General features: G+C 32.6%; 1 protein-coding gene across 2 annotated transcripts in view; it reads right to left on the bottom strand.

Moving 5' to 3' along the window:
• Window positions 1-26,676, bottom strand: part of LOC132708127 (uncharacterized) — a 175,314-nt gene extending 148,638 nt beyond the window's left edge. For both annotated transcript variants that reach the window (XM_060680256.1, XM_060680257.1), the window contains exons 1-4: window positions 26,514-26,676; window positions 19,699-19,802; window positions 14,455-14,589; window positions 12,190-12,348 (exon numbers count right to left, since the gene is read on the bottom strand). In XM_060680256.1, coding sequence (XP_060536239.1) covers window positions 12,190-12,348; window positions 14,455-14,589; window positions 19,699-19,704 — 300 coding nt within the window. In that variant the 5' untranslated portion in view covers window positions 19,705-19,802; window positions 26,514-26,676. The remainder of the gene's footprint in view (window positions 1-12,189; window positions 12,349-14,454; window positions 14,590-19,698; window positions 19,803-26,513) is intronic.
• Between the last annotated feature and the right edge of the window lie 316 nt (window positions 26,677-26,992).

The following is a 26,992-nucleotide window of genomic DNA, read 5'->3' as shown; positions in this document are numbered from 1 at the left end:
GGCAAATTAAACATAATTATACGCAATCTCTCTCTACCACTACAGTGGAAGCAGGAAATCTAAATGTAAAGAACCAGAAAGTAAATTTGAATAGACGTGAAAGACAATGCAGCTCCATTATTTGAACAAAATATAGGTCAATGAGAGACAAACCTGTTGGTATGTTTAACACTGCCAAAGACCCTAATCTTTCAAGAATCTATCAACAAATAAACAAAATTTCATTCTTTAGATATATTTACATCGACCGTAACTGCATCAAACGTTAAGAATTTAAATTATTATTCTAATTGCAGATATGAAAATAACTCTTAGTAAAAAATTAAACTAAAATTGGAAATATTTAATTTTACACATTTTTGAAGAGCGGAGCAATCGAAGCCAAATTTAGTTCCGGAAATTACATCTTCCCTTACAGCGTTGCAAATGGCGCGATCTAATCTGGAAACTAAATTACCCGGGAGAAAAACATGGACCTGAAACCTATCGTCTTGGTTACAACCATTTGCGGATGTTTAATTACCGGGTGCACGTTTAAGCGATAAATGGCACATATTTTTTAATGGACTTAGCAACAAACTACGTCGAATTCGGAACATATAAATTATCTGATGAAAACGTTTAACAATGAAATAGGTTGTAATTTAATTCGACTTTTTTTGTGTAACCAACATCACTAGTCAATGCGTGATTTTTTACTGCTTCACAAGTTCTACATGTTCCTAAATCTAGTAAGTTGATTGATTGGTATTATACGTTGAACGAAACATTGATTTTTTAAAGAACTGTTTACAGGCTAAAATTTAGTATGACAAAGTCAATACCTGCCGCAGGAGAAACGCAGAAACAGGGTATGGTTTGTTCATAGATATAAGAAAGTGTGGGTCATTAACATACAATGCGACAAGATTATTACCTGAAGTTTCGGAATTTAAATTCAGGTAAAATTGTGGTCCGTAATAGAAAATAATTTTATACCTTTCTGTGTTTAATATTCTTTGGTTTGGAATACTACTTAATTTAAATTTATTGATAGCTATTCTTATTTCGTGTGTAATACAGAGTGTGTTTAATCGTGTGCGAATTATGCAAAATATGTGGGAGTCTAGTATATCTCAGGAAATGGTCCCGCCCAAATCTAGAAAACACTATTCTATTGAAACTAAGGAAGTTATAGACAACGTTTATTTGACTCCCATTGAACGTGGTGCCAGCAAGCAAGCATCTTTAGAAGAAACAGCCACATTGACGAAAATTCCAACATCAACTGTTTGGAAAATTGTGAACAATCATATTTCAGCGAGGAAAAAAAGAAGCGATGCTGACATTTTCTCGAGTATAGATGAAAGTGATCAAAATATAATGCGGCGTAAAATTTACCAGTTATACGAGGAAGAAGGCGCGCCTACATTAGATATCTTAATTAGGAGGCTTGAACAAGATAAAACCGGTGTTAAATGTGGCAGAACTACCATATGGAAGTGTATTCAACACATGGGTTTTAGATTTAAAAAAACTGACAAAAGGCCCGTTATAATGGAATATTTTAGAAGTCGAAAATGGCTACTGGAATATCTACAAAAAATTAGTATTTACAGAGAACAACAAAGGCCAATTATTTACTTGGATGAAACCTGGTTCGACACTTATGATACCCCGGAAAAGGGCTGGGTTGATTCAACTGATAAGTGTAAAACAAACGCGCCATGAAAAAGAGGTAAAAGAATAACTATTTTGCATGCTGGCTCTAAAGATCTTTGGACTTTCTCGGTCTGCGAAAAATATTAAAAATTCTTCTCTGGATTACCATGAAGACACCACCGCTGATTTATTTGAATAATAGCGAAATGGTAATGGACAATGCAAGTTATCACAGTAGACAGTTCCTCATGTGACACAAAACAACAATCCAAAACTACATGTATAATAACGACATTTATTTTCACGAAGATTATACCAAAAACAATTAATTGAGGTTCTACCAAGCTTGAACCTACAAAAAGAATACGTCTGTGATAATTATGCAAAAAATCTAGGGCATACAGTTTAAAGGCTTACCACTGTATATTTAATCCCATTGAACATGTTTGGCACCAACTGAAATCTGCCATTCGTCGTAATAAGGTTTTTCCCCGTGTTAACTCCAATGTCCTCAAACTTATAGAAACCGAAGTTTTTAACATCCCTCCACAAAGTTGGGCAAATTCTGTTAAATATATAGAAAAACGATGATAGCGATAGTGATATATTATGTGAATAATTTTAAGTAATTTAAGTAGGTAACAAAAGTAATTTGTAATTTTATTTTAGATTTAAAAATAAATATATTCATAAATAAATAAATATTGTTTAGTATATTTCCTAACAAATCCCTAAATAATTAAATTCTAAGCAAAGTACGGACCTGTTCGGCCATATTTCATTCTTACAGCTTGCCCGGGTCTTTCTTTACTTCGTATCAGTTAGTCACTTTCTTATATCAATGAACAGACTTTACCTATGCACTTCGGACCAATTTAACTTTTAATACATTGCCGGTTCTAATGCTAAATTTTGCAACATATGATTTAGAGAATTTCGAATGCTTTGGATCTTGTTTGTCTTAATGATACATTGCGACATGCCAAAAAGATTTGAATATTTGAAATTTTGGGCCCGCTCCTTGACAAACCAACCTTAATAGAAGTCACTAGATAATGATAAGTTTATTTTGTCAAGATCTGAATGTATATCTGCCATATTTTACATCGTGCCATTTGAATTTACAAATCTTTTATTCTCGTATTATCAAAAAGAATTGTTTATTATTTTGTTTTTGTAATTAGAAAAAACATGAGAACCTCATTATTTCGAATATCCTTTGAAAGGATTGACAGTGAATTAAAAGGCACAAACAAGATTTTAAAACTAGGTCATTAATATGCAATGCAACAATCTGCTTAAAATATTAAAAGAACTTAGAGACAAAAAATATTTGAATTTATTTATACTTTTAAACTATTATATTCTGAATACGTTGTGTTTGTATGTTTGTTGTTGGACAAGACAACTTGATAAGTTTAAATAAAACGTCCTGTATATTAAGATATGTTGGAATTCTCAAAATTCTAGACGTTTCATTTATAAACCCAAGACTTACCGTTTCTGACATCTGAATATTTTGAGTGATGTCAGGAAGTCTAAATATATCCACCGATTTTTCCCAGTCACAGCCTCTCTTATATATTTGGAGTTGATTTCCTTATATTTTATAAATAAGAATGATCAAAAAGTGACATTAACAATTTAAACAAAAAAATAGTAATATAATATGTATAATAAGTAATTTTATAGTATTTCGCATTATAAAAAAAGGTGACTTTGTATAAGGTTGCTTATTTTAAAATTTTTAGATTTCGATAAATAAGCAATGAAACCTTTTTGCCTTGTAAAAAGACGAAATTTCAAAAGAAACAATTGAACTCAGATGAAAGGTCACTATTTTTGCTTGCTCTGGGTTTGGAAATCAATGTTTCACACATCCTAACTTAGTTTTTTTTTTCATTATTATGGGAATTTTCTGAGAAAGCTAAAGAACGGAAAAATACTAATAGAATACAAAAATTGATGACAGTTTGTTATTCGCAAAATATTTTTTATAAAACTATATTTTTATAATGAATTTTCCACAAATGTCTACATTTTTTCATAAAATTTGTTCCATTTTAAGAAACTGAACAAATATAAAAACTTTTATCGAAATAATTGTTGATCTACCAGGTTTCATTTCTAGAGTGCTTGACTGTTTTTTGTTGCCATAGCCGTTAGCAGAGCAAGGGAATAAATTTTGAATGCTAATATTTCGATATATACAACGTTTTTAAATAGACAACCTCATATAAAAATCTTTAAAATGATAAAATTATAGAAATAGAAGTTGGCGTTTGAAAAAAATTAGTTTTAAATACTTTTTTAATCAAAATTTTAATGTTAGTTTTTGACCACCCTGTATTTATTTATTATCGACAAATGTTAACAAAACAAAGTAGATGCATCCTCCTTTATAAGAAAATCAACCCGAAATATATAACTTGTTTTACTTATCCACGAAAATGCAAACATCCTGTATATAATAAAATATAATATAATAGAAATATAATATTTTAAAAGTATAGGTCAATCCAAACAATTTTTAACATTTGTTTGAAGGTGGTAGACAATGATTCAGTTTTAAGTTAAGTTTTTTTAATATTTATTCAAGATTCTGATGTAAATAAAATAATAAACGCACCACCCCGTACAATAATTTACTGTTTCATGTTTAGAATTTAGCAACTCCCCGGTTTGACTGCTTTCTCGCACGCCACCGCCGCAAACTTAACTAGCAATAAATTATCCACTTTAGCGCGGATCCTAAAATTTTGTGTTTTCGACTTTTATCCCCTTAATTTTAAATTAAGCGGAAAGTCGTAAAAGGACTAACGACTAACACTCCAAAACACTTTTAAATCTTCAGGAGCCCCGTTAGTCTTACGCTAAAACGAAACCGGCTACCCACAGTAAAACAAAGCCGGATAACGCTATAGCACGTCAAAGGCAGAAGGAAAAGGGCGAGATGTTAATTAATTGTCCGGGACAAGAAACCGCAGACAATGTAACTAATTATCGAAGTATATGTTTCGAACTGGCGAATGGTTTGTCCATTGTGGTCGATAAATGGACGATGCGAACTGGATCTGGCAGAATTCAATTCAGTCGCCCATCCAAATTTTATTTAGGCAGTTAATTTCCGGTTATATCCTACGGCACAAAAGAATCGGCAGACACAAAAGACGAACTTTTCTCTGGAAAATAATTGCGGACTACTGGGTGATTTATGGCAGAAGGCACTTAGAAGCACCTCTCTACCCAACTCGACGTTGCTTTTTATTAGCATTTGGGCTACTTTTATGTAAGTTAACTATTAACAATTTATACGGTAATGTTATGTAAAATGATAGACGTCATGGACTCACCAATTTTTAACTGAAAATAAGTTATCTTCGTCAAGCCGTTGGTTGATGACTAAATCTCTATATATATTTGATAAAAATATTTGTACCTTGCTTTTCCGTCTGCCGTCGTATAATTTACTTTGTTTTATTTAGTTTCTTTGATTGTTTTGTTTATTTTGAAGACACAATACAATACGATTCCACAAACATTTTCACATTATAAACAAAATTATATGGATTTAAACATCAGAAATTGGTTCTGAAACATTTTTCTACAACTAACAACAGTAGGTGTTTTCCGTGATATTTTAATTGACCGTCGGACTACCAAACCCTTTTTTTATTGATTGATTTATTGATTATTTTCAATCAGTTAACAACTTTTTCGGAGATTTTATGGTTATGTTCAATCACTTGCATTAAAATTAATCCAGAAACTTATCTTTTGTTAAAATATTTATTTTTGCAAAATAAATAACACATTTTTTTTTTAATCTTTTTTAAGTTCATGCATTTTTTTTCTTCTACCCTATCCGTGTGCGACAGCAACATTTCTGTCGCAAGAATATTTTACTCAAGAATTGGTTCGAAAAGTCAACATCTTGGTAGTTTATAAACATTAATACAGATTGTACAGATTAACTATTGTTTGCTGGTAATCAAGTACGCTATATGACGATGACTATTCGATTGAACAATGCGACTTATCCAAAAAATTAACGGCATCTTTCATATTTTAAATGCCTTGTGACCACTGTTATGTATTATTCATCATAAAACTATACTATCCAAAAAATCTATTCCTATGTATATTTATATACATATATATATATATATATATATATATATATATATATATATATATATATATATATATATATATATATATATATATATATATATATATATATATATATATATATATATATATCCGACTGGAATCCTGCAGACGTTTCGCCAAAATCTCACTTGGCATCTTCAATGCTCGCGCTCCGAAAACACTTCGAACACTGTATATATATACATATATATATATATATATATATATATATATATATATATATATATATATATATATATATATATATATATATATATATATATATATATATATATATATATATATATATATATGCATATGATTATATATATATATATATATATATATATATATATATATATATATATATATATATATATATATATATATATATATATATATATATATATATATATATATATATATATATATATATATATATATATATATATATATATATATATATATATATATATATATATATATATATATATATATATATATATATATATATATATATATATATATATATATATATATATATATATATATATATACATATATATATATATATATATATATATATATATATATATATGTATATATATATAATATATATATATATATATATATATATATATATATATATATATATATATATATATATATATATATATATATATATATATATATATATATATATATGTATATATATATATATATATATATATATATATATATATATATATATATATATATATATATATATATATATATATATATATATATATATATATATATATATATATATATATATATATATATATATATATATATATATATATATATATATATATATATATATATATATATATAATCATATGCATGACCACCTTTATGTATTATTCATCATAAAACTATACTATCCAAAAAATCTATTCCTATATATATATATATATATATATATATATATATATATATATATATATATATATATATATATATATATACATATATATATATATATATATATATATATATATATATATATATATATATATATATATATATAGCTTCTTCACCCTACAATAATAATTACCACACATACATAACTTATACAGTATGCAACACTAAGCAATGCCACTTATTTGTTAAATTTATGAGAGTGAAAATCAATGAATTCAGGCAAAAGTATTTTTTTTAAATGGAAAAATTCGTCTTGTTAGTGTCAAATTTTTATCTAGAAATAATTGTAATGAAGAGTTGAACTAATTTAGATGAAACTTAGTACTATTTTTTATATATTAATAGTTATATTACGATACTTATTGTATATTAATACTTTGTAACAATTAGCCGACTTATCATCCCAATACAATTCTAAATAACAGGGCGATCTTCGAACACTCCAGACGAGATATTTTTAATAAATTATACGATCAAATTGAAATGCGATATCGAACATCGACGTGAATCTACAAACCCGAGACGTCAAAGATCATCAGGGAGCGAGAAAACTGTATCGCACATTTCAATGAACTATCTTCATATATATCTAATTTCTTCAGCAGCCCAGTGGTTTCCAACAAGCACGCTTGAGACACTTATCAGCATTCCAAGTAGCACTTGCGAACAAATGAAATTAAAAAAAAGTTATTTCTTAAAAGAAAATATTCGAGATAATCTTATTAATTGTAGTAATGTGTTTAAGAAGGGTCATATTTCTTCTCAAAAAACTAAACCTGCTAATACGTGGTAATGTATCTAAAGAGCTTAAGAGATATAGGAAAATCCGAAAGAATATAATAATATATGCAGACTCTCTCAGAAAAAAAAGTTAAGAGGCAATAAGAAATGCATCGAAAAAATTACCAAAACCAGAGACCCAAAATTACAAACATTCTAATTAAAAACACTTTTGAATCTTCGGATAACAAAATAAAAAGACTGGAGAAAATGGTAGAAAAGGACAATGCCGAATTGTTGTGGCTGTATCCCGGAATTCTCTCCAGAAAATTGACTGACGGAATAATGTAACAGTTATCAAATGCAGTCTCGTCTGACAGATATGGCAAAAAATTGATGCCAGAGTCTATCAAATTATAACCACAGTTGGGAGGAACTTTAGCCATGATGCATCAATGATAACGCAATATTTTTAAAAAAATGATCTCTTAAGAATTTATGAAATCACTGGAAAAAAGAAGTAGGTACGACACACTAGAAGTAATCAACGAAGAATATCTGTTCGTGTAAGCTGATGATTCCAAGAAGACAGCAGAAAGGAAAAACGTCTTCGCTTTTATGTGCGGGTAGGAACTACAAAGTATTTTCAAAAACAGACATAGAAGCCGATCATCAATACATGATGTGGGAGCCGAATATTCCAACTGTGCCAAACCAAAAAAGTTTTGTGGTAAATTTAATCGAGTGAACCTCCAGGAGCAGTAATGTTTTTCGAAAACCAAGCGTAATGATGGGAGGCAGCCTTCAAAAAAAGAATTACTCACAATTACGCTTATCCGGAGATTCTCCTATCGGTTATATAAATATCATTGGTACTGAAAAACACGGAGACGTTTTTCTAGATCTGTAGTGCAGGTGTAATCCAAATAAGTATTATGTTGTACCGTGCTGTATTACAATACAATTACAATACAAGTGTGTTATCTGCAATAGACACTTCTAACAATTTAAGGAAAATTCGGTTATTGCGTTATGAACAAACGTACAACTCGGAAGAATTTGTTTTTCTATTCAATAAGCTAAGGACCTTTTAAATTGGACGATTTAGAAAAAATCATCAACTCGAACATTTCCCCACAGCAAAAAAGTTATTAAATAAGTACCGAAGTTGTTTTGCCATGAATACAAGCGAGTTAAGGGTATGTAACATGTCAGAAATATGCGTTAAATGGACCAAACTAACCAACCGGTAATGTACAGGCCATGCACCACTTCAAAAAGTACGCGAAATTGTTGACGATCTTTTGGAAAATAAAATAATAAGGGTCACTTGCAATACATGCCAGTCCAATATTACTGGTGAAAAAAAAACTGACAAAGAGGGCTGTGTGTCCAGATCAGAAAACAGCAAAAGAAAAGTTTCATTAAGACAGATTAAAAGGAAGCTAATGATTTTACTAGCTTAGACTTCGGCCTCTGGATATCACTAAATACCTTCGGCTTCGGAATTTGTCTAGAAAACCGCTTTCGTGACTCCCGACGAACAATATGAATATTTAAGAGTGCCATTTGAACTTGTCAATGCACCAGCCGCCTTTGCGATACGCGATTTAGGGCTCTCGTTTCACTTCTGTAATGGCTGCTTATTTCCAAGACATCCTTATTCCTGTAGATTATTGCAATGTAAAGTTGAATACTTAGGACGAGATAGGCAAAGATGAAACTGAAACAGCTAAACACAAGATAAAAGCAGTGGCAAAATTTCCTGCACCCAAAACCGTACATGGGATTGACCAGCTAGTTCAGAAATTCTGAGAATATGGCTTTAGTAGCTTATCCGTTGACACATTCAACAAAAAAGTATATAGCGAGTGGAAAAGAAGAAAACGGATTTCAAGAATTAAAAGAAAAACCAGGTGCACCCCCCCCCCCCAATTAACAACCACGAAGCTGAAACTGAAGTGCACACGTATGCAACCAAATGGGGCATTGGCAGAATTATGATTCAAAAACAAATCAGCTCAACCTTGAAATCGGTATTTTAGTCGTGCATTCTTACGAATTGGAAACATACTAATGACAGAGACGGATTGTAGTGCCTTGAGAACCAAGCATCCAGAAAAACCTAGTCATAAGCATTGTCGGATCGCGGTTAGTCGCACAAAAATTCGACTTCGAGATTCAGCATCGACCAGGATGTAAAATGAGTCGTGTTGATGCCCTAAGCCGAAAACCAGTTGAAAGTAGTTATGACGAAATTCGAATATTACCGGTGAACATTAATGAGGATGATTGGACTCTGAGAAAATTAACAGGAACTGCACAGTATTGAAAAGAAAAATGGGTACTCTGCACGTCGACCATCTAGTGTTAAGAACAACTCCTACGTCATCGTAGCGGTGGATGCATTCACCAAATTCACCATAATTAAGGAGGTCCCAAATACGAAAACTTCCTTAGTTATACAGTTTCTAAATGACACCATTGGAATATTCGTGGTGCCAAACAGTGTAAATTGTGACGACTTGTTGAAGATCACTGGGACAAAAGTACAAGTCGTATTCAATGGGGAATTCACACGACTATTGGCTGTGTGACTAAGAAAAGCCCTTCTTTCCTTGTTCATGAGGCATTCAAATTCGTTTTATGGCCAAAGCGTATTTAAAAGAAGCATAATTTTTATAACGTATTCATCAACACTATAGACGATATTTGAGTTATCGTTATAATTACGAGGACAATTGTTGGTGTTTTGGAAACCCTGCTTCTAGAGTATTTACTAAAATAATAAATCTCATTGTCGCTTTTCTAGGGAAGAAAGGTTTTTGGTCCTTACTTTATTTTTTAATGCGATTTATACACAATTATTTAGAAATGTTAATCATATTATCAAAGTGCAAACCTAAAAATCTAAAGACGGGATGAGACATTTACTGTGGTAATATCAGTAAAAGCATAAATATTTTACTAAAAATATAGAATAGACAACACTATTGCTATTGCTTGTAAAAACTGCATGGATAGCCAGGTTAAAAAATCGCACTGGTCCAACTTGGCAGTAGCGTGAAAGCAGAAAGATACATATACCTGCGTTGCGTTATATATTAAATCCGAAACCAACGTACATGCGAACAAAATATCACGAGTTTCTACATAGAGACGTTTTCGAAAAAAAAAAAGTGAAATTACTTTTAAAAAACTACTATAAAACTACATCTTCCAAATGTCCTCCGTTTATGGGCCGTTGATCATGAAGACGTATTTCGAGGATCAAACGATGATCTCTAAAGTTTTACTTACTAACGAAACCAAACAGGTCAAAGTGTGCTTCATGACTCTTCCATAAGTTGTAAACTTGGTCATCATTTTTTTTACTGTCGGGTAAATATAGCCTCACAAAATCGAATAAGTTGTTGATAATCACCAGGATAAAGAGATTGCACAACCTGTATTTTGTAAGCATGATATCCAAGATCCTTATGAAGGATGATGATGTGGATATTGCATGTGCAAACGTTCGATATTTTCAGGGATTTGAAGTGTTATGACACTACCACCTCTTAGAAGTCGATCCAGTAAACACGCGGAATAGGTTGATTACACAGCACGTTAAAATGCCGTCGAAATTCAAGACGAGCTTGCAGCAAACTCTTGCCATTTTGATAGTAGGCTTTAACTGGATATCCGCGTTGCTCGCCCGCCCATTATTAACTAACAAGTAGGGAATGCAAGTTTTAACGCGCCGCCAACTTTCTTCCCCACCACTTCTCCGGATCACGCAAAATCTGCTTCAAATCTGCAAGTTTCACTGGCTGACCTTCATATAATCAAAATCGAACATCACTTATGTAAAAGTTCGCTCGATCTTGTGATTATTGTTAATGTGATATATGTTTATAAATCAAAGTCAAGATCAATTATTCCCTGCTCTAAAGTCGACTATGTAGAAAAAAGGGAGTAGAAATACCGCCTGTTCCATAGAAATGTGAAAAAGTTAACCTCAGTTGCGATCAAACAACTGGTAGAATGAGTTCAAGAATATTATTATTATTATTATTATTATTATTATTATTATTATTATTATTAGTAGTAGTAGAGGATTCAATATTTTGAACATTTATTATAAAAGATTACCGGGACTGAGACAGTCGAGGGTTCACGATCGAAACTGAGCTCTCAGTCTCAATCACGCGCGACTACGAACACTGGTAAGAATAATAAAAGGACACGAGAGTACATACAGGCTGTGTTTAGAAGAGGGGGAATCCCCAATTCATCTCCTAACCAGCTGCGCACCACTAGGGGCAGCCGATTAAGAGTACTCCATGAAAGAGGTACGCTACTTCCTCGAGAGTACAGGGCTCTTTTAGAGGAGGGAGTGAAGACGTGCGGGCATAATGGATCGAAAGGTCTGAATGCAGCGCCCGGGCCATAAAGGACAGAGACGCAAGTTACAGAGAATAGGAATAGGCAACACAGGAATAATAATAATAATCAGTAGTAAGTATTATTTGAAAAATATAATAATAAGAAATGAAACGCCTAAACAATAACCAATAACCAAGGCCTGTTTTAAATACAGCTTGTCTCGAAAAAGTTATTGCATGAATTATTTATAAAAAACTAAAATCATATTGCATTTTCGACACTCTGTACATCCGAAATGCACTTTTCGCCTTGGGTTGTATGTTTTTTTTTAAGACCTCATACCTGAAAATCCGGAGACGTGGATTCAACTGGCCTAGCCACCACCATCCGCACGTGTACCCCACACTGTCGGAGCACCGAAGCGACTTGTTCGGATCCGAGCCCCCGCAAATTTACGTCACCAATCTGAAGGATATGATCGCCACTTTGTAACCGTCCGTCCTAGAATATGGAGCATAACAATTCTGTAGGGTAATACCTATACTACACCACCATAATCTGGATCAACTTCAAAGTTAATCTTCTCGCCAATTGCTGACATAAATATTTATATTGACGTTTTAAAGTGTCACCTTGCTTGCGCGTAATCAGTGCATAATTGAATATTCACTGGGTGACATGTGACATGACCTTCAAATGTAAAAATACTATGGCTTAAATCTACTGAAACTGTCCTACTGCGAATATCTGAAGAAGCTAGCGACGCAAGTAAACCTCTTTGTACGCTTGATCTGTGGCTAAAAGCGTATTTTAAAGTAAATAAAATAATCTTTTTACGCAACACCGGCCGGCGGTAAAAAAAGGAAGACACAAAATTTGCTCAATTCAATTCAATTCAATAATGCGTTTCATTAATACAGTTGAGCACAACCAAATTTACTCCAAATTGAATGAGAATTCCTAAAAACATTTTTTTTTTCATGAATTTATCGTTTTCTTTTAAAAATATTAAGTCGAAACTCCAATAGTAATAAAAATATCTCGAGACACTAAATGCATTTTGACGCTTAAGTTTTTTGGAATTGCACTAGAATTTCAATGGAATTCAATCTAAATGCAAAGCGCTGCTTATGTGATTTGTGACTAAGCATCGATGCATTGTCATAATATAATCTAAGAGATTATCATCGAATTTTTATTATAAGTTCGTTTGTTTTTTATAGTTGCATTGTTTAATTCATCAATGTTTTAATCTTTATAAAAAAATGAAATTTTTTGAGACACTCATATAGAAATCTTATTTCTGATAATACCTCGAAAATCAAAACGTCCACATTTTTTTTAAGTAAGCCACTGAACTTTACGTAAAAAGTTTTAAGGGTTTTTATCTGCATAAATAACCCAGTGATAGATAACATAAACAGGCAAGTTTTTAGTGGTACCTTGTATCTTCGAACTCAATTTAGTTAGAGTAGATATGATTCAGCAATTAAACAAAACACTAAGAACGCGAACGGGACACATATCTTAGTTTTTTTGTATTTTTCGCCATTTAGCGTATACCTTGTAGTATCAACGAAAAAACAACACATTCAACAGTTAAAATCATTAAAAGGAAAAATAATATGATTTGTAGTTAAATTGATTTTGGCTAGTCAATACAAGCGTTTTGTTTTTGTTTTTTTTTGCTTTTTATTTGCCAAATGAATAAATAGGGGAGTTTAGTAGTGGACTCAAAAAAATATTTTCACTCTTATAAGAGGCCAAAAAACTTTACATATAGAATTCAGTGAAAGGCCTAAAAGAAAAAAAGTTGGCGAACTAAGTTGCACAACTTTTTGAAATGTTTGAAATCTTTAAGCCTTCTATTTACATTTATGATTTATGTCCTAACCGAAAAAGTTGTGTAGTCGTCTCTCCGAAATCTTGCGCTGAAATATTTTCCGCCAATCCTGTCGAAATTGGCAAAAAAATTTCGAAAAAATTTGCGTTGTTATTAATTTACCAGTTAATGCATTAATTCTTTCATTAATTTATAAAATAAAGGTGTTGTCGACAAATCCGATATAATGAAGGTGCCTTCTTAGAAGACGGACCCTATGGAGGAAACAAAATGAAAATAATAACAGTTATTTTCATATTTGCAGAAATTAAAAGAAATTAAACTATTTTCAACTTTCTTTGCCTTGCATCGCAGGAACTTTGGATAAGTTCTAATATACTGGCAACACGGCGCGTAGCTGTTCTTCTTTTATCATTCTGATAAAATATTTGTACCATATCACTTCTTTAATATATGCTAAATTGACGAAACATCATTGTAATAATAATAATAACAAGTCGAATAAAATTTAAAGTATGTTAAATAATTCTAATAAGAATAACTAATTGTTCTAATGTTCCAATTAATACCGATAAAATATAGTTTACTTTACTATTACTATTAAAAAAAATTATCAAATTTTGTTTTACATGCCGTTTATAAAAAAAAAATTGAATTTCACACCGCATTTTATTATTTTATTTACCTTAGTAATCTTTAAAAACAAAAAAGTTACAGCCAATCACAATGTTATTACATGGAAACAAATGGTAACAAATTCTCACCCTGTCGGCCACCCCTCCAGGTAAAATGGTTTTAACAACCACGCCGGTGCTTCTACCGCCGATGATACCGAACGCCAAACCAGAACCGTCGTTGATCAAATCAATTATTTCAACTTGGGCCCACTCGGTGTTTAACTGCAATAAGAAAAGATTTTCTATTTTAAATAACTCAAGTTAAAAGCAATTAAAATAAGTTTTCTCAAAAATATCAAACTTTTTTTTATTTGGGGGATTAAATATACAGTGGTAAGCCTTTAAACTGTATGCCCTAGATTTTTTGCATAATTATCACAGACGTATTCCTTTTGTAGGTTCAAGCTTTGTAGAACCTCAATTAATTGCTTTTTGGTATAATCTTCTTGAAAATAAATGTCGTTATTGCACATGTACTTTTGAGGAAGGGGTTATAGTCAACTGTCTACTGTGATAACTTGCATTGTCCATTACAATGACGCTATTAGGAGGAATATTTGGAACTAGTATGTTTTTAAACTAACTTTCAAATAAATCAGCGGTGGTGTCATATAGTTATTCTTTTGCCTCTTTTTGATGGCGCGTTTGTTTTACACTTATCAGTTGAGTCAACCCAACCCTTTTCCAGGGTATCATAAGTGTCGAACCAGGTTTCATCCAAGTAAATAATTGGCCTTTGTTGTTCTCTGTAAATCCTAATTTTTTTTAGATATTCCAGTCGCCATTTCCGAATTCTAAAAGATTCAATTAAAACTTGCCTTTTGTCATTTTTTTTTTAAAACCCATGCGTTGAATACACTTCCATAAGGTAGTTCTGCCACATTTAACACCGGTTTCATGTCTTTCAAGTCTCCTAATTAAGATATCTAATGTAGGCACGTTATTTTCCTCGTATAACTGGTAAATTTCACGCCGTATTGTATCTTGATCACTTTCGTCTACACTCGAGAAAATATCAGCATCGCTTCTTATTTTCCTCCAGTTGACGTTGAAATTTTCGTCAATGTGCCGTTTCTTCTAAAGATGCTTGCTTGCAGGCACCACGTTCAATGAGAGTCAAATAAATATTTTTTATAACTTCCTTAGTCTCAATAGAATAGTATTTTCTACATTTGGGCGGGAGCATCTCCTGAGATACACTAGACTCGCACATATTTTGCACAATTCGCACACGATTCAACAAACGCTGTATTACACACGAAATAAGAATGATTACTAATAAACTTAAACTAAGTAGTATACCAAACCAAAGAATATTAAACAAAATTTCCAGTAATCTAATCTTTTTTGCATATCACAATGTTTTATAGACTCTCACTAATAACGAAAGAATTCAGAAAACAGTAGGAAAAACCTTTTCATATGTTAAAAACTTCTAAAATTAAAATCGATCGTTACCACCACTGTTTTGTTGCATGCTTCAAAATTGACGGCAGGTATCGGCGAGGAAAAGGAGGGAGATGTTGAGTTCTGGAAGGTTAGATAAAGAGGCAAATATAATGCCTTTGGTAGCCAGATGAAGAAAGATAAACTCGAAAAACAACATATTTGGTAAATTTTAGTTTTGCCTCATATTGACTACAAAAGTTCACTCAATAAACATATAAACTACATCCACCGGTGTGCGAATCATGATTTTAACGTGTGCTTTTATTTATGGTTATATGTAATGCAAATATTCAGTAATAGCTTGTTTAAACTTATTAAAATTATTAAATTTCTTTTCCATGAAGATCGCCAAGGGGCAACCAGCGACAGCCATCTGATTTTTTTCTTAGAAATTCACTTAGAAAATGTACCAAAAAAATATATGGTTTTCAAGCTAAGCTTTATTTCAATGACTTTTAACTGTTCTATTAAGGAATTAGTAGCATTAGTGGAGGTATTAGTTGTATTTATTAAATAATTTAAGGTATTAGTAGAGGAATTAGTTAAAAAAAAAAACTTTTTTTTTGGCTACAAATTTTCCTCTGAATTTACTGCATTCTTAAATATAAGGTTGTTCGGAAAGTCATTTCGTTTTTTCCCGTCAGGGGACTTAATTGCGTTTTTTTTGGAAACCAACTTCACACTTAAGCCGCATAACCATTATATGTCTTGAGAGCTGATATTGTAAGGCTTGTGTGTGAAAAAGTTCTATTAATTCTACGCAGTAGTTTTTGGTTGGTGCCCTTTTAAATATGGAGAGCAATAAGCAGCATTTTTGTCATATTTTACTTTTTTACTTCAGAAAAGGTAAAAATGCTGTCCAAGCGAGAAAAAAATTGACGGATGTGTATGGAGAAGGCGTATTAACAGTACGCCAGTGCCAGAACTGGTTTGCAAAATTTCGATCCGGCAATTTTGATGTCGAAGATACACCACGGTCTGGAAGGCCGGTCGAAGCTGACAAAGATGCGATAAAGGCATTAGTTGATGCAAATCGGCGAATAACCACACGAGAGATCGGTGAGAGATTAAATTTGTCGAATTCGACTGTTTATGGCCATTTGAAAGGCATGGGCTTAACCTCGAAGCTCGATGTGTGGGTGCCCCATGTCCTTACGGAGCGAAATTTGTGTCGTCGCGTTGACGTGTGTGATTCACTCCTCAAACGTCCAGACAATGATCCATTTTTGAAACGGATTATTACTGGGGACGAAAAATGGGTTGTATACAACAATGTTAAACGCCAGAGGTCATGGAGCAGAAAAGATGAACCGGGTCAAAGCGTGTCAAAAGCCAACATTCACCAAAAAAAGGTGATGCTCTCCGTTTGGTGGGATGTCAAAGGAATCGTTTTTTTTGAGCTTTTGCCGGACAATACAACGATTAATTCAGAAGTCTATTGTCATCAACTGGACAAATTGAATGATTCAGTTAAAGAGAAGAGGCCCGAATTAATCAACAGGAAGGGTGTAGTGTTCCACCAGGATAATGCGAGACCTCACACAAGTTTGGTCACTCGCCAAAAACTTTTACAGCTTGAATGGGACGTACCATCCCACAACATCCACCATATTCTCCAGATCTGGCGCCTTCCGACTACTATTTGTTCCGGTCCCTGCAAAACTTTTTGGATGGCAAAACCTTTACCTCAAATGAAGATGTCAAAAACCACCTGAACCAGTTTTTATGAGAGGGGAATTATGTTACTGCCAGAAAGATGGCAAAAGGTGTTGGACCAGAATGGCCAATATATAATTTAATAAAATATTTATTCATTATACGAAAACTGTCTTTCATGTTCCCCAAAAAAAACGAAATGACTTTCCGAACAACCCAATACTATGCTTATAGGGTTGTTATAAAATGCCTATTGAAAGCTAGGTGTACGCATCGTATAACTCTCTAGAACTGCTTCTCGAACTTATTACAACCTTCTTATATCTATGAACAGACCATACCTGCTTATATATGGTTTGAGGGGGGAGGAGCTAAAGGAGGGAAATCAGTCATACAAAACTATGTTCCTGCCCCTCATTTCGTGCCCCGTCCAAACAATATATAAGCAGATTGAGAGGAGAATGCGAGCCAGTTTCAGGCAAGCTTTATTGGCGAAACGTCAGCAAGTTCAATTCATCAACAACCGACGCAGGAGGAATCCAGAAGATTTGTAAATAGCAAAATTCGCTCTGTCCAATCTCAAAAGGCGAACATTTAAATTTGCTGCGACCGTACGCGCATGCACTGTAGTTTGATGTATTACGTATACGGCGTACATATACGAGTGCCCAAGAAGCAGTTACAGTTTGAGTTGTAATATTAATCGATCAATCCTTAGTCAGCGCAATAGGTTGATAGCGAGTACGTAAACTAGTACGTGCATAAGACCCACAGCGTGCTCTCTTTAAACTTAAATAACTTAAAATATAATTTGTAGTAAATTATAGTTTTCGAAGCTTGTCGTTATTCGTCTGGATTTCTTTTGATAGAGTTCGTATTCTTACTGTAATCTTATTGCACTTTTGACTGTAAATATAAAATAAATTTAATAAATCGTTTGAATATGAATTAATGAATTAATAAATAAAATAAAATTGCATTACTCTAGTTTTGCTTTTAACTTCGAAACGGTTCAAAATAGCTATGGTGTGTAAACATTTAGAGCAAGAATGAATCGTTCGCTTTAATGCCGCCATTAAATGCGAAATAAACAGTTCCGTATGGTCGAGACCCAATTTGGAAATGCCTAACTTTTTTTTTTCATTCTTCATTCCAATAGGCCATTGAAATTGCTTAACTACACACCCGTGACTAACTAAAATTTTGTTTTCTCGAGTAAGTTTCAAATTGATACAATAATTTAATTACAACAATGTAACAGACAAAAGCCTTGGAAAAAATTTTCGGCTTTAATAAATATGCCTGAGATTTTGTTACAATAAGCAGCGAAAAAATCAATTTTGACTGGTATCTGAAAGAAGAAAAGCTAAAATGATGGTTGTTGATTTCTTCGGGACAATACATACAACAAGGAAAAGTTTGATATGATGATATGATGATTGATTGAATCTGATCTAAATCGCCAGGAAAAGACCACTATTTGGCCCAGAAAGTGAGTGGCAGAGAAGCCGATTTTTAGCGAAATATGATCGAAATCGATCAGAAAAAGCTCTTAATTGTTTGTTGATATTTTCGTAATAACAAGTAGCGGCAAAGTCGATTTCGACTGGAATCTGATCGAAATCGACAAGAAAAGGCGGTTTTTTACCCGGAAAGTTAGGTTTTAAGTTGATATCTGCAAATTTGATGTACTTTTCGGTACAATATATAGCGGAGAAGAATATTTCGACTGGAATCTGATCGAAATCAAGAAGAAAAATTTTCTATTTGATCCATAAAATGATTTTTTAAGTAAATATTTGATCGTTTGATGATAATTAGTTGCAGAAAACTCGAGTTTGATGGGAATCTGATCGAAAACGAGAAGGTTCAGATAGTGAGGTTTTAAGTTGATATCCATTCCAATTCTAAAATACGTAATGTTGTGCAACAAGTTCGATAAACACCATTTTAGTTGAACGTCTTATTGTGCATATTAGAGTAGAAAAAATGACGTCAGTTAAAAATATATCTGGTCTGCGATGGCAACAATACAGCAGCCAGTTACATTATTATTCCGAATTTTGTATCAGATAAACTTTAGCGGTTTATTTTACCAAAGCCGATATAATTAGTTTTACTTGCGGTTTTTGATGGAGGTCGCTCTTATCACATTCATGTTCAGAGGAAACGACGATATTTGCTACAAAAATCTCGTTGAAATTCGCATTTACGTAGAAAACTTACCACCATGACGACGACATCGAGCCCTTAATCCAACATTTGTCTTGGATCGTTCGCGGCGGCAGCTAAAAATCGTATTTCCTTGCATAGGTCCGTGTCTTGTAGATCTGCAACAAGATATCTAACAGTATAACATGCAACCGTTTTGCTAATTAATATTAGGAATACTGCTCATTCAGAAATTTTATGTTAAACACGATAAACTAACCAAAACTAACCAAAGCAAATTCGGCAAGAGCTTAATATTGATTTAATATTAATTTTGCGATTTGTGAGGGATCAATTCGATCACTTCAGCACTTCAGGAATTTAAATCTGAATCCTTTAGCCCCACCTTTTCCCCCTCCACAGACTTCCCATCAGGAACCTTCACTGTTCATAGTTTATATGGATCAAATTAACCTAGTTAAGGTGGTCAAGGGATTTTCAATTCGAGAAATTCGTTGACGAAATGAAATTGTATTGGCCTGTTTTAAATGTTTAAATTTTGATTAGAACATTATTGGTAATATTTTACCAAAAGTAGACCACACCAAGGTCTGAAATGCTCTGATATTGTTAAGCTACTTGGTAATGTTAGAGAGTGGGCAGACTTTAAAAATATTAATCATAAAATATACATAAAATAAAAATTATTGTTTGCTTATTAACCACCACGTTGTTGACTAGTGTCAATTTGGTAGCGCGGATTTGAGACCACAATAAAGAAAGTTTTCCAAATAAACAACAAAAATGTATCTCAGGAACATTTTATAATCCAGAATCATGATAACGTTCCCTCCATGTTTTCAAATATTCAATTAGGTTTGTCTCGGATTACTCTAAACATCGTATGTCTTAATTCTGTTCAAAATTGTCCACTCTCTAGAGTAATAAGAATTGGAAATGTAACACCGCAAAATACCTTTAAAAGACTTGTTTCATTTTGATTAAATTAAGGATAAGTACTATGGATACTATACAAATTCTTCTTAAAATGGTATGTAACTTTATATAGACCGGTTGGATTCGACTGTAGTAGCCGAGTTTCTCCGAATAAATAAATAAAAGATATAGTCCGCCAGAATAATTTCTGCTCAGAAGGACAACCACCACGACTAAAGAAAAAACATAATAAAACCAATATTTAAGGAGAATTCATTTCGTACTTGGTTAGGGCAGCCTTGCTGCTTCCCTTTGTTCCCTGTTCTTGGAATTTTAGAAATGAATGTAAATAACGGAATCCAATACAGTCGATCCGAAATGCGAGAAAATCATTTTTTGAGTTTTCGTCAACAAGTCAAAGAATAGAAAAATTATACAGCAAACAAACAAACGTAACAAAAACTAAGACCACTCTTGCCAATCGATATATTTGCGACAGCATTTGCGGTTACTTCTCGCAGTGTATTATTTTTGAAAAACAGCTTTTGGACGGCCTGAGCTTTTACCGTCAACATCAGTATTGGCAGTTTCACAATATTTCTTAATTATATTAAACACAGTAGTTCTTGCTATAGTCAATTTTACTCGTAATAACACTCACGGTTTCAATTATAAATACTTAAATGACGCGTAACAATTCTCGACAAGGCACTACTTACTCGCATGTTCGATTTAAAAGCTTCTTTCGCGTCAGGCTGATAAAACTCTAGAGGCCGTGAGAAAAAGCGAAACATTTAATCAAGCAGTAATCAACATAAAATAAAAAATGTTAATTTCGTATTTATAATTAAAAAATAAATAAATAAAAGAATTTCGGTAACTGCTTATTAGGGCCGGTGCTATCGATCGACCAAATCAACGTACTGGGGTGCCGAGAAAACGCTGTCGTCTCATTCATTCGATCTGGTTGTGCAAACATAAGTCTTGCGAACTTTTATATCGCATTAGCAAGAAATAATTGATTGGATCTCCTGCATTGATATTTTCCCGTTCAAATGTTTACCATGCAGACGTGAAATAAATTGAGGTCTAAAACTCTGGATCGAATGTCGTGGAAAACATTTCAATCGTGCGAATTGGTGAGTTTTAATTAATCGAATGAATTAAGTATTAAAGGGCCCGCGTGTACGCTTTGTACCTAACATAGACTGTTATGCTCCAATAAATAGCATACCTTTAACGAATTTGATCTATCTCAGTTAATTTTGGGAATATTATTAGAACGTAACAAATGAAATCATTCGGATAATGGCCATTCAGATCCTTACAACGGCACACACACATTTTATTTTATTTTTTCCATTTTTTTTTTAGAATTTGAGTCGAATTCGTAAATTTTTTAATCACTCTCCTCTTCGATAAACATACAAGTCGGCCCACAATTGATTGTATGACATTAAAAATATTTGGAGAAGGCATATCTTGTTACATCAGGTGGCATGTAGGACCTTCTTTATGTGTATTAGTCGGAGAGTCTCCTTAATAATAAACAATCATTCATTAAATTGCTAATAAAATCATCCTGGCGTCCCACATATCGCAACATCGTGCAAACCTTCAAGAAGAATGTCAAAAAAGCAAAATGTCGACTTTTCCTTTTCCTTCCAAATTCCAAAGCTTTTTTTTATAAGTAATTTATGAGATACTTCTAAGTAACGTACAATAATCTTCATATTCGGTAAAACCTCAAAAAAATCTCAAAATGATGAATATTGTTATTAAGAGGTTTTTTTTAATCTTTATTAATGAATGTAAAACTACATTATGAATCTTTTGTGTATATAATAATATAGCTAGATAAAAAGCATACATTCGTAAATCGAAATAGCCATAGGGCCGCTTACGAAAACTATACTTAACTTTATTTACAGTCATCCAAGTTTGTTGCAGAACGCCACTGTAAACGGATAAATTGCTAATATTTAATTATCTATATTCAGTTTTGTGTTGCTATCTTATATTAATTTTATAACAAACGCCTCAATTTTCTTTATTGTAGTATATGTAGTACAGTGTATCCCATTTTTCATGGTTTTACGGTGTTCCTCCCTTATTAATAAAGATCGTGTTGCGCTTTTCATGAAATGAAAGGTCCCACAAACAGAAATGTCTAACAATGTTGGATTTTGAGAATATTTAGGAAATTTTTGCCTTCTTCATCACCCTTTGTAGGTTATGAGTAAACTTATCGAAAAGCTGAAAACTGCTCTGCATCAACAACACCGGGTGTGTTGTTTGGATAGGGTCTATTGGGTAGGATCCAGTGGCATGGCCAGTTTTCTTTTGAAACTCATCAATTTTAATAAATAAACTAAACTTGTGTGCAAATAGATAGGCATAGAGCAAAGAGATAGTCATGTTAACAAAAGTTACTAGGATTTTTTTTTTAATTTATTTATTTAATTTTATTCTCTCTCTCGTCGAGTTTCTGTTATTTCCACAGACATGGAATATATTAATAACCAAATTCTGCCGTATGAATCACCTGGGTTCGTTCGATTACATTGTTAAGGTCTACGGTAGCAGTGGAATATTACTAATAATAATCATCAACTGAATATTTTGTAAAAAAAACCAAACCGCTAAAATTGTGTACACATTTACAATAAAACCGATATGAGTTATCATATGTTATGTTTTAAAAAACATTTTGAAAAAGATTTTTTTTTAATTATAAAGCCTTAATCTCAGAATCTATCAAAAATATCGACAAGATTTAAAAACAAAAGTTGTTTTTTTATAAAATATTATAGGGTTACATATGCAGGATGTCTATATTTTCGTAGAAAAGTATTATAGCATTTTTACAATGAAGAACCGTTTTAGTGAAAATATTTCGGCTTCTGCCACTTGTGTGTGTGTGTACTCGATGATTTAGAAATTCACTCTTTTATTTATTTCTAAAATGTCGTCTCTATAAGAAAATCAACCAGAAATGTATAACAAAGGTTTTTCAAGAATGCCATCCAGGCTACCAGAAGCGTGTGATAAAAATTTAATGTCATGTCCTCCCATCTATTGGTAGATTTAAATGGTATGAGACTCGGTCCTGTGGGAAGATAACATCTCCAATAGATATAACTTGGCTGCACTTACAGTGCCTTCAATAAGGTGTAAAGGTCTCAACCCTTTGGACGACATAAAACCCACATGCCATATGAAAATTTTTGAGACAATCCTTATGGAATTTTAATTTCTTTTTTCTGAATCACACGTTATCTTTGTGTCTTTCTCTCACTTATGTTTGGTCCACACAAGTTTTGATTTGTGCCAAAGATCTCGAATCCTTTTTTGAATTTCCATCAACAAGTCAAAAAATAGAAAAACTGTACAGCAAACAAACAAACCTAACAAAAACTAAGACCGGTCTTGCTGATTGATATATTTGCGACAACATTCTCTGGACATATCCATCTCAGTTTCTGGTGCCACCGTGCGGGATACTTCTCGCAGTGTATTATTTGCTACCGACTTATATGTTCTAATTAACTGATTTCTTTAAAACAGCTTAATATTTCTTAATTATATAAAACTGAAAAGTAATTGTTGCTATAGTCAATTTTACTCGTAATAACACTCACGGCTTTAATACTTAAATGACGAGAACACTTCTTGACAATGCACTACTTACTCATATGTTTCATTTAAAAGCTTCGTTCCCTGATAGAAAATGGAACAATGAATCAAGTATAATGAAAAAATAAATAAATAAAAGAATTTCGGTAAAGTGAAATTTTATTAGCAAAATAACTGCTTCTTAGGTCCGGTGCTATCGATCGACTAAATCAACGTACAGGAGTGCCGAGAAAACGCTGTCGTTTCATTCATTCGATATGGTTGTGCAAACATAAGTCTTGCGAACTTTTATATCGCATTAGCAAGTAATAATTGGTTGGGTCTCCTGCATTGATATTTTCCCATCATATGTTTATCCTGCGGACGTGAAATAAATTTAGGTCTAAAACTCACAAAATGGACGAACTGTACCGATAACATGGTCTGGATCGAATGTCGCGAAAAACATTTCAATCCTACGAATTTACTTTGCTAGACTATTACTTTGTCCGCTTTACAAGATAAAACAGATTTATAACGAATATGAACTCGTGAGTTTTAGAGTGATTTACTAGAAACTTTTGGTGTAATGCAGGAAATAATTTAATTTTAAATAACTTGCTCGTTGCAGACGATCTAAAAATTTTTAGGTGTATAAAATTACCTGAGGACTGTAAACTGTTACAAAATGATTTGAATCTGTTGAATGAGTTCTGTTCGGTCAACAATCTAAAACTAAGTTTCAATATATATCAATCATATATGATTTTTAGTCGTTGATATTAATAACATAGTTGTCTCACCCGAAATACTGGGCGCTATAAACTTTTTGTACCTAAAGCATTATCATAATGTGGCTTATAATATAATAGTTACATTGGTCAATAAGTATCCAGAGAATCCAATAAAACTTGTTCTTTTGAGTCTGTAATGTTTGTATGGTACTATTTTCAATCCATATCATTGTACTCCATGCACTGTTGTTGGATACTTATATATTATTGTATGTTTACATAATTGTTTTTATACATACTTGTTTTAGGTCCATTATAGTAGTGTTATTCTATATATTGTGAATATTGTAAAAACTGTAAAAATTGTATAACCATTAATAAATTGAAAAATTTATATTTGGAAAAATAAAAATAAAATTTTTTTCCTACTCTTTTTTCTAAAATACCCAATTATACATAGATCAAACGTGCGTAACATGTCACTTTAGAATCTCAGTTTCATTACCTACGGCTGCGAGCCATGTACTTGGGACATTTCCAGGATATTAACGAGTTTGCGAGCGACCGGACATTTTCGGATTCATGTCACTCTTGATGAATGTATTGGTGTCGTTCTGCAAAAATGTGCAAAAAAATTAATGGTGACTCTAACGCAGTTTATCCAACTGGTTGAATAATATACTATTTCCGTTCTACATCTTTACATTTTAATTCTGATGTTTTATTTTCCAGCAGCCGCTATCAACTTTTTTTTTTCACAACGGATCTCCGCTCGTGCCAAAACATTAGTCACTTATTAATTAAAAATTTTCTTTTATATGCCTTTGTAGAATGAAGTTTACTAGCGCAGTGCCGCTGAAGACTTCAGCAGTAATGGATCATCAGGTGGATAGCCCATCGTCTTTGATGACGATCTTCCCCCCACTTTTTCACTACAATCATCTAAGTCACACAGTTTCTGCTTTAGCGTTAGATTCACTCTCGTTCATTGATGGTGCATTGTTGATCTTGAACCGCCTCCCTTATTTAAGAAACTATTAGTTTTTCCGTGCTACTCCCAAGAAATTTAATTGACAAATGCTCAAACAAATTGAATCGTCAGCCGCCTCGTCGTAAGTAACATTTTTCTTTCGAAACCATTTTTGATTTCCTTGAATCCTTACATCTCTTGAGGGCCAATTTATATTAACCCAGTGCTCATTTTTATCCAAAGGTCCCAAAAGTACAAAAAACAATTTTAGGTAGAAATGTTCTACTTTGATCCTTACGTATATATTTAGTTATTTATTTTTGTCCTTTATATGAGCTGATATCAAAAAGTAAGAAAAAAACATCTAAAGCCAGTTGCTGGAGTTCCGGTATTGATTTTTTTTTCATTTTGTTACTCTTCATAATTTATACGTTCTGTGTAATGAAAAAAGAACAGAATTGGCGACGAATAAGGAAAAAAATGAAACTTTTATTTTGGGCGAGTACAGAGAAAAAAATATCGACTGGAAGATCGTATACTAAAACTATCCATTATTCAGGAACGTAATCGGTGTTTACGTAGCGTTTATATTTATAAACCTGGTGTGGGATAACACCACCCAATTTAATACATACCTGCATGAAGCGCCATCCTCCATACGCGATGCATTATCGTTGACTTTTTCTCAGTTCACGCTCGGCGACAGTTTTATTAGTGTTTATTAATAATAGTCGCGAATTAACTCGCGTGCCGTCGACGTAAATTAACCCGACCGTTGATACTCTCGCGAACTGAAAACTGAAATCTACGGAAAAGAGAGCGTTCGGTGTGGGTTTTCCAGCGCGCAAGCTCACGTGACGGATCTCCCGTTGCACAGCCGGGAAAACGTCGAAGAAAGTCGTTTAGCTGGAGTCGAGGGATGCCGCCGGTCCAATATTATTCTCAACTTCCTCGTCGCAGATATTTATTTCGCACGATAACTCCGGAAAAACTTATCAAGAGGTCAATCTATATACCGGGTGTCCCACTAACCAAAACTATTTTTTTCAATTTTAAAACTCGAATTCTAAAACAATGACTTACGTAAACCACAGTTAAAGTGAGTACTGTTTTA

The sequence above is a fragment of the Cylas formicarius genome, unplaced genomic scaffold (assembly GCF_029955315.1).
Source record: "Cylas formicarius isolate icCylForm1 unplaced genomic scaffold, icCylForm1.1 PGA_scaffold_10__41_contigs__length_53128322, whole genome shotgun sequence".
NCBI lineage: Eukaryota > Metazoa > Arthropoda > Insecta > Coleoptera > Brentidae > Cylas > Cylas formicarius.
This window is presented reverse-complemented; position numbering and strand designations above follow the sequence as displayed.